The sequence below is a fragment of the Antechinus flavipes genome, chromosome 6, assembly GCF_016432865.1.
Source record: "Antechinus flavipes isolate AdamAnt ecotype Samford, QLD, Australia chromosome 6, AdamAnt_v2, whole genome shotgun sequence".
In the NCBI taxonomy this organism is placed as follows: domain Eukaryota; kingdom Metazoa; phylum Chordata; class Mammalia; order Dasyuromorphia; family Dasyuridae; genus Antechinus; species Antechinus flavipes.
The window spans coordinates 28,718,544-28,732,513 of NC_067403.1; the positions used below are offsets into that span (position 1 = coordinate 28,718,544).

At 42.0% G+C, this 13,970-nt stretch overlaps 1 protein-coding gene across 3 annotated transcripts in view; it reads left to right on the forward strand.

Annotated features, from left to right (window-relative positions):
• The first annotated feature begins 6,532 nt into the window (after positions 1-6,532).
• The window catches only part of UBE2K (ubiquitin conjugating enzyme E2 K), a 70,803-nt gene continuing 63,365 nt past the window's right edge, over positions 6,533-13,970 (forward strand). The window contains exon 1 of one of the 3 annotated variants that reach the window (XM_051965640.1): positions 6,533-6,656. In XM_051965640.1, coding sequence (XP_051821600.1) covers positions 6,594-6,656 — 63 coding nt within the window. In that variant the 5' untranslated portion in view covers positions 6,533-6,593. Of the gene's footprint in view, positions 6,657-7,453; positions 7,555-13,970 lie in introns of those variants that run through there. The other 2 variants (XM_051965641.1, XM_051965642.1) reach the window with 2 other exon arrangements.

Genomic DNA, 13,970 nt, shown 5'->3' on the forward strand with positions numbered 1-13,970 from the left:
CCAAAAGTTTCAGTGTAATTTTGATTTTTAATAGCTTAAAACCGAGTAAGACTTTTAGAACACCCTGTATTATTGTAGTCATCTTCAATTTGCAAATGAATTTAAATCAGTTCACTGTCCACCATGTTTCTGCAAGGTCCTGTACTTGTAAAGAAAACAAATCCAATGCTTGGCTCATGGTAAGCACTTACCATAAATACATTTCATTCATTCATTCACTCTTCACCTGCTCTCTTGTTTTCCCGAGAATGGAGATTTCCCTACTCTGAAGTTATCCAGATAACTGATGAGTCTTGTGTGGACTCATCAATCTAATATATGACTCACTAATCTCTAACACAACCATTAATTTTTTTCTAGAGCTATAGTATCACTTGTGCCTGCTTGATATAGTTTAATAAATTCACTGGTACCTCAAACTCAACATATTTAAAACAGAACTCTCAAGTCAGTTAGTAACTATTAAATTCCTACTATGTGCCAGGCACTATGGCAAAAATCAGTCCATGCCCTCAAGGAAGAGGACATAACAAGTAAACCAATATATACAAACTACACTCAGGAAAAATAGGAAATAATTAAAAGAAGGAAGGCACCAGAATTCAGAGGGTTTAAAGAAAAGAAGGTGGAAGATACAAAAAGGCTGCAAAGGTGGTAGTGGGCGAGATGGAGCTAGATTACGAGAAACTTTGAATGCTAGTGTGATCATGGAGGTAGCAGAAAACTACTGCAGTTTATTGAACAGGGAAGGGTAACATATTGGACCTGAACTCATTATCTTCAATGGCTCATCACATGGTACTTAATACTTGCTGATTGATTAATGGTGATTGAATCACTATTTTCTTAGTTACCCATATTTACAGAAACACCTTAAGGCTGTAGTGGCTTTCATGGCTGCCACAAAACATACTTTGAGCTCATTCTTGTTCTTTGTGTTATTTCAAAGATCTCTTACAGTGACAAAGCAACAAGAAGATAATATAATGATCAATTCTGGTGGATGCGGCTTTTTTCAACAGCAAGGTGATTTGAGGTGGATAGACTAAAAGGAAGTAACCATCATTGGTCAATGCATCAATGTCAAGTTAACTGTAGGGCAGAAATTCAATTTCTTTAGTTTTTATTTTTCTATGCAAAATGAAAAAGCAACATTTTCCTCCCAAAATGGGTGCTTTCATGGACCTGTCCACTAAAATATTGTTAAGCCATTGTAAGAGATTTTTTTTTTAAATATTTAGTCTATCCAATAAAAAGGTTTGGGTCTTTTGCTATTACTGTTTTCAGCTTGTCAGGTTAGACACATGTTGGGAGCTGAGATGCTTCTCAGGTGTGCTAGGCCCTCTTTCTGCAGGGACCTGAAGATGGCTCTGATTAGTTAATTTGGGGAAGAGGGTCTAACACTTCTCTCACACATTAGTAACAACTGAGCTGTATTTCTCATTTTCCTCATCTTGCCCCCTTTCTTTGAATAATGTTCCTTAGCCTGAGAAGAAAAAAATAGGGCAAATATCTCTAAGTAATCTAATTGAGAAGCTAGATATTACAGATGAGGAATTTAGTCATATAGCTATTAAGTTGATATTATATCAACTTAATGTTGATTAATTATCATCATTAATGATGTGGGTAATGATTCATTAAGTCCATTTTTCCTTAATAAATAAGGCTTTCTTAATAAACATTACAATTTAGCTAAATTTCAAGCATGATAAGATAGGAAAATGATGAAAATAGATGAACTTGAAAAAGTTCAAGAATATTGAACTGCCTTTCAGGGACTCTGGTCCTGTAAATCTTATCTATGAGTCTGGAGACAAGTCACTTCTCTAATTCCAAGTATTCTCACTTGGAAAATGAAGATAAAGATATTTTCATCTTAGTATGGTCATTTATAAACTAGCAGGTATTTCTAGAAGAGTCAGAAGCAAAAGGAAAGACCGCTTAGTCAGGTATTGGTGGAAAGAATCAAGATTATTTTGTCTGGGATAGAAAAGTCTTACTGCCTAATTGGTATCTATCTCCAGGTAAAAGGAGCTGCCCATTTGGACCACAGTAGGGACAAAAGACTGAGACTGTGAAATGCAAAGGAAGCTCTTTCAGATCTAAATGAAGCACTATACACTCAGGAAAGAATGTGAAGCTTCAATGAGCATCAACTGCATATAAAAAGGTTAACTGAAATAATGAACTGATCGTAGGATAAAAATTGCCACCATACTACATATGACCCCCTAAGTGAGATCTGGAAAATGTAACTGGTAGATTGCTATAAGTAAGGTAAATAAAATGAGTAAAGCATTTATTAACACTTACTATTTGCAAAGCATTAGGCATACAAATAGAAAAGGAAGACAGTTTCTGTCTTGAGAGCTCCATTCTAATAAGGAGATTTCAAATGCAAGTCCTAAGGAAAAGTCCCGTGGTCCTTGGGTACAGTCGCAAAGTAGATGATAGCACCTCCTCTTTATTATCATTCCCACTGATAAAATCAATTTCTGATGTTGAACCATTAGGCACTGTCAAGGACTTCCCTTTTTTCCCATCATCTTTAAAAGACATGTCTATATCACCTATACAAGCAGATAGCTTTTGGTTCAGAGTCCTGGACTTGTGTCTGTTAGAGGTCTGAGGGCATCCGAAAGCCAAACTTGATTTGCCTAGAACCTGTCTCCCTTCTTTCTGTCAGGATGTCCTGCTTCAGTGAGTTTGGTCTGCCTGGCCTGTACATGGCAGCTGGTTGGCAATTAGTGGAGATGACTGATTCTTTCTCTACAGGCCACTTCCCTAGAAGACAGCTGTGAGACCTCTGTTGGAGTGAGGATGCTGTCATTCCCAGGGCTCCTGATGCTATCTGCCAGACGCTGCAGGTGATGAGAAAAGATAGATCTCTTTTCCACAATGATTTATCCCCTCACGATGGCTATGGGGTTGGGAGATATGTAGGTTCAGTGGGCCTGTGGCACACAGTAACTAACAGTGCTGTTAGCTAAGTGCTTGGGGGGTTCAGGATCCTGGGCTATTCTCCATCATGAGCTGAGATCACCTTGCTCACTCAAGCATACAAAAATGTTGAAAGTCATATTAATATGCAAATACTATTTTAAACTATTTCAACTTATGGTAACCCATTTCCTAAAGCCAAATTAATATCTACAATAAAGAGTGAATTTGTTAGAATCCATATTATTTTAATATATCTAATTAGAAATGAGAGTGAAATGCTTTGCTCTGACTTTCAAGCTCTCTGAATTTGCTCAGAGACATGCCCATTTTCTACTACTTTGATAATAACTGCCATTATAGCTCTGCTGGAAGCCTATACTAGCAAACCTGGCCTTGTAACATTTCTGCTTCACTTTGCAAATCTTTTAAAAGCCACATTGGTCAGGTTTCTAATGTATTCTGAGTCTGGAATAATGCAGCATGCATCATGATCAGTCCCTCTGGTGCCCCACTGGCCTGAAGCTAAGTTTAGAAGTTTGACTGTCTGGAACTAAATGTAGCCTCCTCCTCCTGCAGCTGGAGCTGCCCACTCCAGCTGCCATGAAAAGCTTACAATATGCTAAGAGTAGAGGTCAGTCAATGCAGTGAAAGCAAAATTATCTTAGAGTTCAATGTTTTGAAGCAAAAGGATTTTTCAAAGATAATCAGATGGGGAGGCAGGAAGTAGAAGCAAAGAAAGAAAAAAGTCTAAAGAATCTGGCTAAATGCCAGATGTTCTCAGTCAGGAAAAGATTGAAGGGGAAAAAGAATTGTTCTGCAGGATGAATAAAAAACTTCAGTATAGATAGGTAGTTAGACTGTGAATTCCTTCAAGACAGGGACTGTCTTTTGCCTTTTTGCATCCCCAGAAGTTAGCATAGTGCCTGGCCCTTAGTAAGTACTTGAATGTTTTTTGATTGAGCATTAAACAGTTGCAGCAAGATCAATGAGAGTGAAGAAAATCTTTGATATTTTTACTTCCTCTTTAATAGGAAGTATTTTCTTCTAGTATTTTAAAATAGTGAGGCTACTTGTGCCTGTCTCATACATTATTAACTATGGCATTTAATTTGGCCTGTGTGAAAACTTTTAGTATTCTATCCAACGCAGTTTTACTTAACTACTTTCAGGAACCATACTGAAGAAGTAAGGGAGGGATTGGAGGATTTGTTAGGAAGCTTGTTAAGTCAAAATAAAATATGTCACAGAAAAAATAAGCAGACTTTTAAATGGTAACAACAGTTACTAAAGTACCCTCTTTCCAAGTCATTTGAAAATCTTTCTCAATCCAAATCCTCCCCTTCGATTGTAACAAGAATTGCAGCAGTACCAGCAGCATAGGATGGGAAATCCGGTGAAATCTTAAATAGTTAAAATTATGAGAGATCATTTAAAAATTCAATTCAATAAGTATTTAAATACCTTTCTACTATGGATTGCTGCGGGGTCTGGCATCCGAGGATGAAGATGGGGATTCAATACTCAATTCTCCCCTTTTCTCCTTGTGTGACCTTGTGTCTCCACCGCTGTGCTGTTTCTTCATCTTCAAAATAAGGGGGGGTTGGACCGGACCCTGCCAGCTTTCAATCTGTGATCCCATTACCCTAGAGGGGACTTTTAGAAAACTAAAGGCAAATAATCACTTCCTTCTTAAGAGGGTATATGTATGTGTGGGGAATTCAATTGCCCTTGCCTTTGTGGCAGTTTAACAATGAAGTCACCGCGCTGGCAAACGACAGCAAAAGATAATTCATGCTACTAAGAGGTAAAAGAAAAATGTTCCTTGAGCGGACAGAAGGGCTGGCTGTCATATAACTCTTAGGACTAGTCTGTCACTAGTCATTTTGAGCACCGCAGTGTTTTGGAAGGGTCCGTGTGGTGCTGGTGGATGACTTGATAGAAAAACCTGAAGTTCTGATACAGAACTCTGAGTATGTTGGGAATGTGGGGTTTTTGACCTGGGGACTGCATGGAGACACGTCCACGCGCTGAAACCCGATGCCCATTTGGAGGCGTGCCAATCCCAAGACCCTCGGATCCAAACGGGTCCTGGCAGCGACGCAGAGGATTGCGTAACAAAGTGAAAAGACCAGCCCCCAGCCCACTTCCGCGTCTGGGCTCCGGGCTGCTGCTCGCGCCCGGGGTCTGGAGCGTAACCGGCCCGCTACCCGGCGCTCTGCGGAGCTCCCCTCTCCCCTACGTTAGACGAGCGGCTGGAGGACTGACATTTGGGGTCGTCTCATTCGCGTCCCTTTCTGTTGCCGCAGTTTTTTTGTAGCAGTTATGGTTACATCTTGTCCTATTTGGGACACTGTCAAACCACATCTATAATACAGTGTATCTCTCCCGGTTCTTTGGAGATAAGCCTCCCACCCCAACTAGGCGAGGTCGGGCTCCTCCCCCTCCCCGCCCCCGCCTCCCTAATCTTTCCAAAGCCGGGTTCGAAGCTCCTGGGAATCTGCGCTTGCCAAGTCCAAGTTTTTTCGGGCGGATGCCTGAACTGCCCCCAAACTTGAGTTGCACTGCACCCTTCGCTCACGTCCCTTCCCAGACCCTTGGGTTCTTTTCCTACTCCAGGGTCCCGAATAGCGCACTCCGAGTCACAGTGTCCCGCAGAGCGCTCCCAAGTTACAGGGGCCCGAATAGCGCAGGCCCCAGGCGCACCATAGGCCCCCCTCCCGGGGGCACCAAATAGGGCATCTCCCAGGGCTCAAGTTGCGGAATATCGCAGGTCCCGGCTCAGCGAAGCCTCCGGGCTGCCTCGGCTGGGCGGGCCGCCTTGGCCTTGGGCTGCCAGGCCGTTTCGGGCTTTGCGTCGGGGTTCCTCGGCCACTCCGCAGACGGGCTGGCCGAGGCGGTTCAGGGAGCTTTGTGGCATCTCCTGCCCGCGTCTCGTCAGCGCTCTTTTGTGATGGCGAGGGGTGGGGTGGAGAACGTAATTCCCTATGAGGGCTCCCCCGATTTTATCCAAAAAAAAATTTTAAAATGACGGCCGCGATTTTGTGGGTGGCTGGAGCTGCTCTGCGGGGGTTCTTTTCTGGGTCCTCTGGTAAACCTCTCCGCATCTCTCCCTGGGCCCCCCAGAGTACAGGACGGGCCGGGGAGAACGGCGGGGAGGGGGCTCCGCTGGGAGTTTTCCCGCCGCAAGGTCGCAGCCTCGAGGTCCCCGGGGCAAGGCCAGCAGGCTGCTGAAGGGTTTGAGGCGGGGGCGAGGCCGGACGCTCCGAGGGAGGGGGAGGGGAGGCGGTGTAGTCGCGCGCGCCGCGGAAGCCCGGGACCAGCCCACGCACGCGGCGTCGCACAGGCCAAGGCTCGCGGCCGGCTGGCGGGCTCGCGGCTCCGAAGCTTCCTGGGGGCTGACAACGAGAGCCGCTGCGCCGCCCGGCCGGGCGCTCGCCATGCGCATGCGCGGCCCCAGCGCCATTTTGGTGGCCGGGCGCGGAGGTGAATCCACTGTGAGGAGAGAGCGGCGGCGGCGGCGGTGGCACGGCTCCCCGGCTCGGCTCTGACTCACTGAGGGAGGAAGAGGCGGCGGAGGAGGTGGCGGCGGCGGCGGCGGTCGTGGCGGCGGCGGAGGCGGAGGGTGCGAAACGGCTGCGGGAGGAGACATGGCTAACATTGCGGTGCAGCGAATCAAGCGAGAGTTCAAGGAGGTGCTGAAGAGCGAGGAGGTCAGCAGGAGCGGGGGCCACCGCCTCCCTGGCCTGCCCGGCCCCCCGCCGCCCCCCGGCTCCCCGCCGCGCTCCGGCCTTCCGCCGCGTCAGCCGCTGGGGGAGGGGGTGGCGGGGGGCAGTCGCTTCGAGCCCGGCCTGCAGGAAGTGGGGCCGGCGGGGAGCAGGCCGAAGCAGGGTGGGGAGGCCGGGGGTGGGGGGACGGCCGCGCCGCTGGGGAGAGGGTAGGGGCGCCCCGAAGGCAGGCCGGCGCGGGGTTGGGGGCGGGGGGAGAAGGCGGAGGAGGCGAGGGAGGCCGGACAGGCACAGGACAACATGGACGCTTGTGTCCTCCTGGGGGAGGGCAGACGAGAAAGGATTCCTCCCACGGCCCCCTGCGAACGGGCTCTGCGTGGCCCCGAGGGGTCGGCTTCGAGGAAGGTCCGGAACCGGGAGGTCGCCTGCCACCGGATCTGATAGGTCGGGGACAGTGTCTCCCGAGGACTTGGGTCACACTCCGAACTTGACTCTGCCCCTTGGAGTGGGCTCGCGGTATACTCAGGAGGGGCAAGCCCCGGCCCCCCCGCGGGGGCATTGAATGCCGCTCTAGGCGGCCGCCGAGGCCCCCAGGGGGCTGCAGTAGATACCCCCTTGTGATCACGCCCCCCTTTCCCCAAAGTAGCCGTCAGTTCCAGGAGTGCCTCGGGGGTTCGGGGATTGCACCCTCCCTCACAGTGGTCACAGGCTGGCCTGAGACCCGAGCGTCGGGCCGGTCTTCGGGACTCCGGGCCCAGGGACGCGGCTGCGAGGCTGCCCCTTCGGACGCTCGGGACGCGGGTCTGCGGCGGTGCCCAAACGCACTGAGGCAGGACTGCGGGCTTTTGGTGCGCGCGGCGGCCGGCCCCTCGGAGATGATGAGGTCCTCGGGGCCGGGGGACACCCGGGCTGGAAACGGGGAGCGGATTCGGGATCGGGGGGCCTTCTGCGCGCTAGCGGCGGTCTGTAGGGTCTGGGGAGCCCTTTCGCAGCAATTCTAGTGACCCAGCACGGTCCCCCCACGAGGAGTGGCCTCGGCTCTGGGGTTGTGGATTTAGGGTTTGCTGGATAGCTTCCTCTGCTTTCTGGGTCCCTCAGGAGTTGTTTGGGGATAGTAAGAGTAGAATGTGAAAACCCTGGAGAACTGGGCCAGGTTAGCTTTTGGCAACTGCCCTCCATGTACATTTCCAAAGCAGTTTCCCTCCTCCTTTCCCCGACTGGTGAAAAAGGGCAGGTAGGGAAGGTTCCCACCCTTAATCTTGGTTGAAAATTATTTCTGTCATTCTATGATCCTCACAACCGATTATGCTTATTAGAGGAGGATTCCTGACTTAATTCATATATTTCCTTTCTCATATAAACAATTATTTTGAATATCTAGTCAAGTTATTATTATTTTTTTTAATCACTGGGTTTTGTTGTTCTCCACCCAAAGTTTGTTTATGTATTGAGCCTGTATTTGTCAGCTAATATCAAAGGCAATTTGCACTTCAGCAGCTTTTGTATTGTAACAGAACACTTTTATAGTAAGAATTCTTAACTTTTTAACTTATGAAAGAATAGCCTAGATTTTCAGTTCTGGAGTTGGAAATCTAATTGATATAGCCTTTTCAGAGTTTCTTGTTTATTTGAAAACCATTATTTTAAGATATTTTTCATCTCTAGCATTTGATCTTTAGACCTATTCTTAATAGATTAAGTTTTAAAAATAACTCAAAATTAATGGAATGGGATGTAAGGTAGCTAGGTCATCTGTAAGTCTTGAGTTAACCATCAAAATTTTACTATTTAGTTTTACTTTCATTGTTGATAGCAAGGCACTCCATAAAACCAAGGTTATTTATTTTTTTGTTCTTAAAGTTAATTTTCAGTGATATTGAAGTGGAATTCATGGATTGATTAGTTGGAAAAAGTTAACCTTTTGAAGTGAGGCATTTTCACCCTGGAATCCAAGAGTATTTGTCAGCAGATTTCCAATATAGAATCTAGCTTTTTTTTTTTTTTAATTCTGTTGAAATGAGAAAAGAACTTTTGGTATTTCCATATAAAGAGTCATCATATTCAGTGTTTTGAATGTGATCACTGATTTTAGAGAGATAAATGACATTTCTAATTAACTTGGAAATGTGTAGATGTAAAAAAGTTTTTTTCGTTTTGAGTTGTAATAATTCTGTATATTTTTAATAGGTAAGGTGTTTTGTATTTAAAGAGCACATAAGCTCATGCTTTTTGAACTTCTATTTTATGCTACAAAGTAATTGTAGCTTAATTGGTCATATTAATATTTGTATCTACACATATTTGACAGATTTTATAGACCTGTATTGGAGAAAATGTAAATTTATAGAAAAAAATCTTTATTAACTTGAAATTAGTTTGAATTACCTTTGCCATATATCAGGTTTTCATACCTTGTGATTTTTAAAATTTTAGGTGTTAAATTTTAAAATTGATATCAACTGTTTCATTTGAAGCCATGGTATTTGAACTTTGTTTTTGCCATTTTTATTATACTTTCTTTGGAAGATCAATGAACCTACTAATAGTAGGAATCCAAATAAATTCACAACTGGTGAACTCTCATAGATATTTTCACATTCTGTTGTCTACTTGCTTAAATAAAAATAGACCCTGGCCCAGATATTTTAGTTTTAAAAACTTAACAGATGTGTTTTTTTTTTTTTTTTTTTTTTGGTAATGTTTTTCTTTTTACTTTAAACCAGAAGATGAAATTCCTGCTTGAAAGAACTATAACTACTGTTTAATAAGTATAATGAGAAAAAAAAAGTGCTTTTAAAGAAAAATCAATGTCAATCCATTGATGGTAACTCCTTTTTACCTATTTGCCTCACATAGTACTCAGTGAAGCAATTGTTTTATGTGTAGAATTTAAAAATAAGGCCTGTAGATTTGGTTTAAAGTTGTACCATGGTCCAGCCATAATATGTTTCTCTTATAGAAGTCCATCTAGTTATGGACACAGATTGATCTAAACATGATCTATTCTGTCTCTGTGAAGACAGTTCACACCTACTACTCTTGTAAACTTGTCCTCTCACTGTCAACAAACATTTATCAAATTTTAAATGGCTTCCCATTGCCTAATGAGAGAAAATTCCATATGACACCATTGACAATCAGGCTCCAAACTTCTTTTCTAAAGTTATCCTTACTAATCTTTTTTTAGGTAGTCTGTGCTTCAGTTAGGCTGGATCACTAATCATTTCCCCCGTTTCCCATCCCCCCCCTCCCAAATACATTTTGGGCTTTGCCACCTCCTTGCCTTTGCTTACATTCTAACCTATTCCTGGAAAGCATTCTGATCCAAAACTTGGGTGTCTTACCTTTTTTTAAATTTCTTGTAGGTCTCTTTCTAATTTGTACTAGTGACCAGTAGGTGGCACAATGAATAGAATACTGGGCTTGGGGTCAAAAAGATGTGGAACTCAAATCCCAAGTAAAACATTTTCCTAATATGTATGCCTGTGGACAAATCATTTAATTTTTCTTGACCTCAGTTTCCTCGTTGGTGAAAATGGGACTAGTAATAACAGAGGTAAATGGATCAAATGAAGAGAATGTATTATTTTACCAGAAAAATATCTAAAGAACTAAAGTAGGACTTTACAGGGGGATATTAATCCTTTTTTGTGATCTTGGAAGCATTTCTGTCAGAATCATTATTTTGGCTAACTCCTTTCATAACCTTTGGAGCTGGGGAAAGAAATAGATGTGGAGTCAGAAGACTCAGTTTAAAAACTTAAAGCATTATTTTGAGAGGTTCTGTCCCTCCGACCCTTCTGGTCACTTCACTTTTCTAGACCTCAGTTTTCTCATCTGTAGAATGACCTCTTGTGATCATTAGAGCAGGAGATTCATAGCTGTCTTATGTTGTGACACTTTGAGCTCCCTCTCCTGCTCTGAGGACTATCTTGCAAACCTGGAAACTTCTTTCTTATCTGTTGTTGTTCATCCTTCATTGTCAAAGAGCCATAATGACATCACAGTGTTAGTGTCACAGTGTGGTATGATGGGTTATGGCTGATTAGTCCACTATACATTTGGAAGGCTCTATTATAAGACAGGTAGTAGTAACCCAAAGAACATTGGGAATGGATTTGTGCAGCTCTAGTTTCCCTTGTGCTTCTGAGAGTCTGTTTTGCTCTTGGATTAGAGCACCTTCCTTGATTTGGACACATCATGCTAGATAGTCTTGTGCCACTGTCTCCTATAGCTGACGTTTCATAGTAATGTTCTTGAGAGACCTTGAGTGTCTGTTCTTATGCTGTGACTTTTGACCATAGTGTGAGTTGCCTACCTTTTATGAGTTCTCTGTAAAATAGTTTCTTAGGTGAGTGTGCCTTTGGCCTTCAGGCTATCTGAACAGCTATTGGAGTTGTGCTCTCTGCAGGAGAGATTGAGTGTCTATCATTCAAACTGTGCTGCCAGCCATTCAAACTCTCTCCACTAATTTGGGGGTGAGAATTTTCACTCTTCACCATTGGCATATCCAGTGCTTCAGAGAGAAATCTCTGAAAGCAAACCAATAGATGAAAACTCAGATCATAATTTGGGTTATATGTATTTTTTACTGGTACAGCATCAAACACACTCTGATTTCTTCATTCCACAAGTAGAAGTTGAATATTCTTCGTTATCTGTATATCTTAGGGAAACTGCTCATTGTAATATAGAGACATTACAAGCTGTCTTACTTCCCTCACCTTCCCAAGTCACTGAAAATCCTGTTCAGAACGCGTCTATTATAGGTTGGACTTGTTTTAAGCCTTCAGACCACCTACCTAGGAAATGTGAGGAAATTCTTGCTAACACCTAGTTGAAATAGGTGCTGTACTTTTATTCAATGTAAATTGTGATGGAGTTAAGAATTTCCATATTTGTATTCCAAAAGCAGCATCTGGGAATTATTTCCTCATCATTTTGACTTTATCTTGTGCAAAAACTGATCTTTGACTGTCCTGTGTTAATTACACTTATTATTGTCTTATCTCTTTCCTGTTTTTTTTCCCTCTTTTCTAAATTAAAAAAAATTATTTTTGGTATTGATTAGAGCTTTAAAATATATGCATAAGTTAAAAAGGAGGTGGTGGTGGCTGATTTTTAAGGATCTTTAGTCATTGTCTGATTAGAGCTAATATTGCCAGTGGGAATGAGTTGTTGTCTTTGTACTCAGACATTTGTTACTTGATATTGATAATATTGTAATTTAGAACTATTTTCTTCTGAGTTTGAAAAAAAGTTATATTTGTATCTTCTTATTGCTTGTTAACAATTACTTTAAGTTACCAGTTGCCTAGTATCAATTTTGAATGAAGTTCAGACAAGATAAAACCACTTGTCTTTGAATTGCACAAGTTTAAGGTATTTTGCCTCTATTTGTAGAGGTGGAATGAGGACTAGAAATTTTACAAATGAATGCCATTTTTAAGAATTTAATTGTCTAAATCTAGTGAAAGCCTCATAAGCTGAGCAGTTAGCAGCTATTAACTCCTTTAAGTATGATTTCTTTCATTTGACTTTGAGGCCTCATCTCTAGCTGTTCTAACCAACCACTCTTAAGCTATCAGGACTGAATATCAAAGCAATAGAAATAATATGTAAGTAAACAGTTATCCTATTTTTAAAACAAGCACTTGTGGGTTGTTTAGAACTTAACCCTTTGTTTACCTGACGCTAACAAATTACTTTCCCAGAACGTTTTTTTGGTGGCAACAATTTCTGTTTCAAAGCAAGTATGTGAACATGTGTATGGAGTGAGTAGGGAGGATAATGGTAGTGGTCTATACAAGTGAGGCAGAAGTAATTCATGTAGGAAATTTTTTTTTACTGCTTTTATTGAAATAGGTACATATATATAGTCACTCTGGACAAATAAACATGAGAAACTTCATGAAATGAAGCTATTGATCATTATAATATGGTTATTATTATACTCTGTATCATTTAGTCATAAATTAGATTATTATGTCTTTTACATAAGAGTGAAACAATATAAACTCCCAAAGAAACTAGTATTTATTCCAGTTGGTAATGAGAACATAATAACCTAAGCCAAAGAAAGAATAATGTTCATAACACAAATGTGAATTTAATAAAATAGGATTTTAAATCATTTAACTGATTACGCATAAATAGTTTTTGGAAAAAGGACAATAAACATAGAAAAGCAGTGTGAATAAAGGGCTGGGCCCAAAGTTGGAAAGATTTGGGTTCACATCCTGTGTTAAATAATAGCTTTGTGATTCTAGCCAAGTCACTTAAATTCTTTAAGCCTTAGTGTACTTATTTGTAAAGTAGGTTGCACTTCACCTCATTGGGTGGTTGTGAGGAACAAATGAGATCACATATTTTTGCAAGCACTTTACAAACTTTATAAATTAACTATAATTATTAAATTGGTGTAGGTATTAGGTCTCATAGCAGATACACCTCTACAAATTAGCTTAGAGATGAACTTTTCCTACTTTTAAGGCCTTTGAACCCAGCAAAATTTCTCCAAGACTGTGTAGGATATATATTCTTCCCTTTATTTGGAGCCAGTAACTGGCATTTGGAATTCCACTGTAACTAGAGTGTTCAGAATCAGTCTCAGGTACAAGTCTGCATTGAACCAATCTGGGGGGAGGCATGTATAAAAAGAGTAATGTGTATTTATTATAGAATAGAGCCTAAAAGTTAGTATGAGAGAAATTTAGAAAGGGGGGTAGGAAGAGACTACATAGTTAATAACTTTAGAAGAGGACATAAATTAATAAATTTAGTTCAAACCAGGATCACATTGACTCATTTTTTAACTGATTAGTTACTATTTTTTATTATAATTATTTGGGTACTTAGGCAGTTCCATAGTCTCCAGTGGTACAGATTACAGACCAGCTGTTTTTTGTTTGTTTGTTTTTTAAATAGTGTATAGCTCTTTATGCATGCAAATTTTCTATGGTCTGTCCATTGTGGTAGGAGTTCCTCTAGATCTGTTGACATAATGTTGATTCCAGCTGAACATTCAACAAGTTGTCTCTGAGTTATACCTTGATCTCTCAATGGTTTTTTCTTCTCAGTCCTTCCATAGTGTGTGTCTCTCCCCCCCACCCCAAATTTGAGTTTAAAATCATATTTGAGTGAGTAAATAAAAGTCCTTTGAGAACTCTTTTTTTGTTTTTAAACCCTTGAATTCATCCTTCCTGTTTCTAGTTTCTGAAGAGGGAACCTTAGTTCTTGCCAAGGATAAGGTAACTCCTTCTATCTCACTTGATCCTACGTTATCCAGTTAATCTTTTT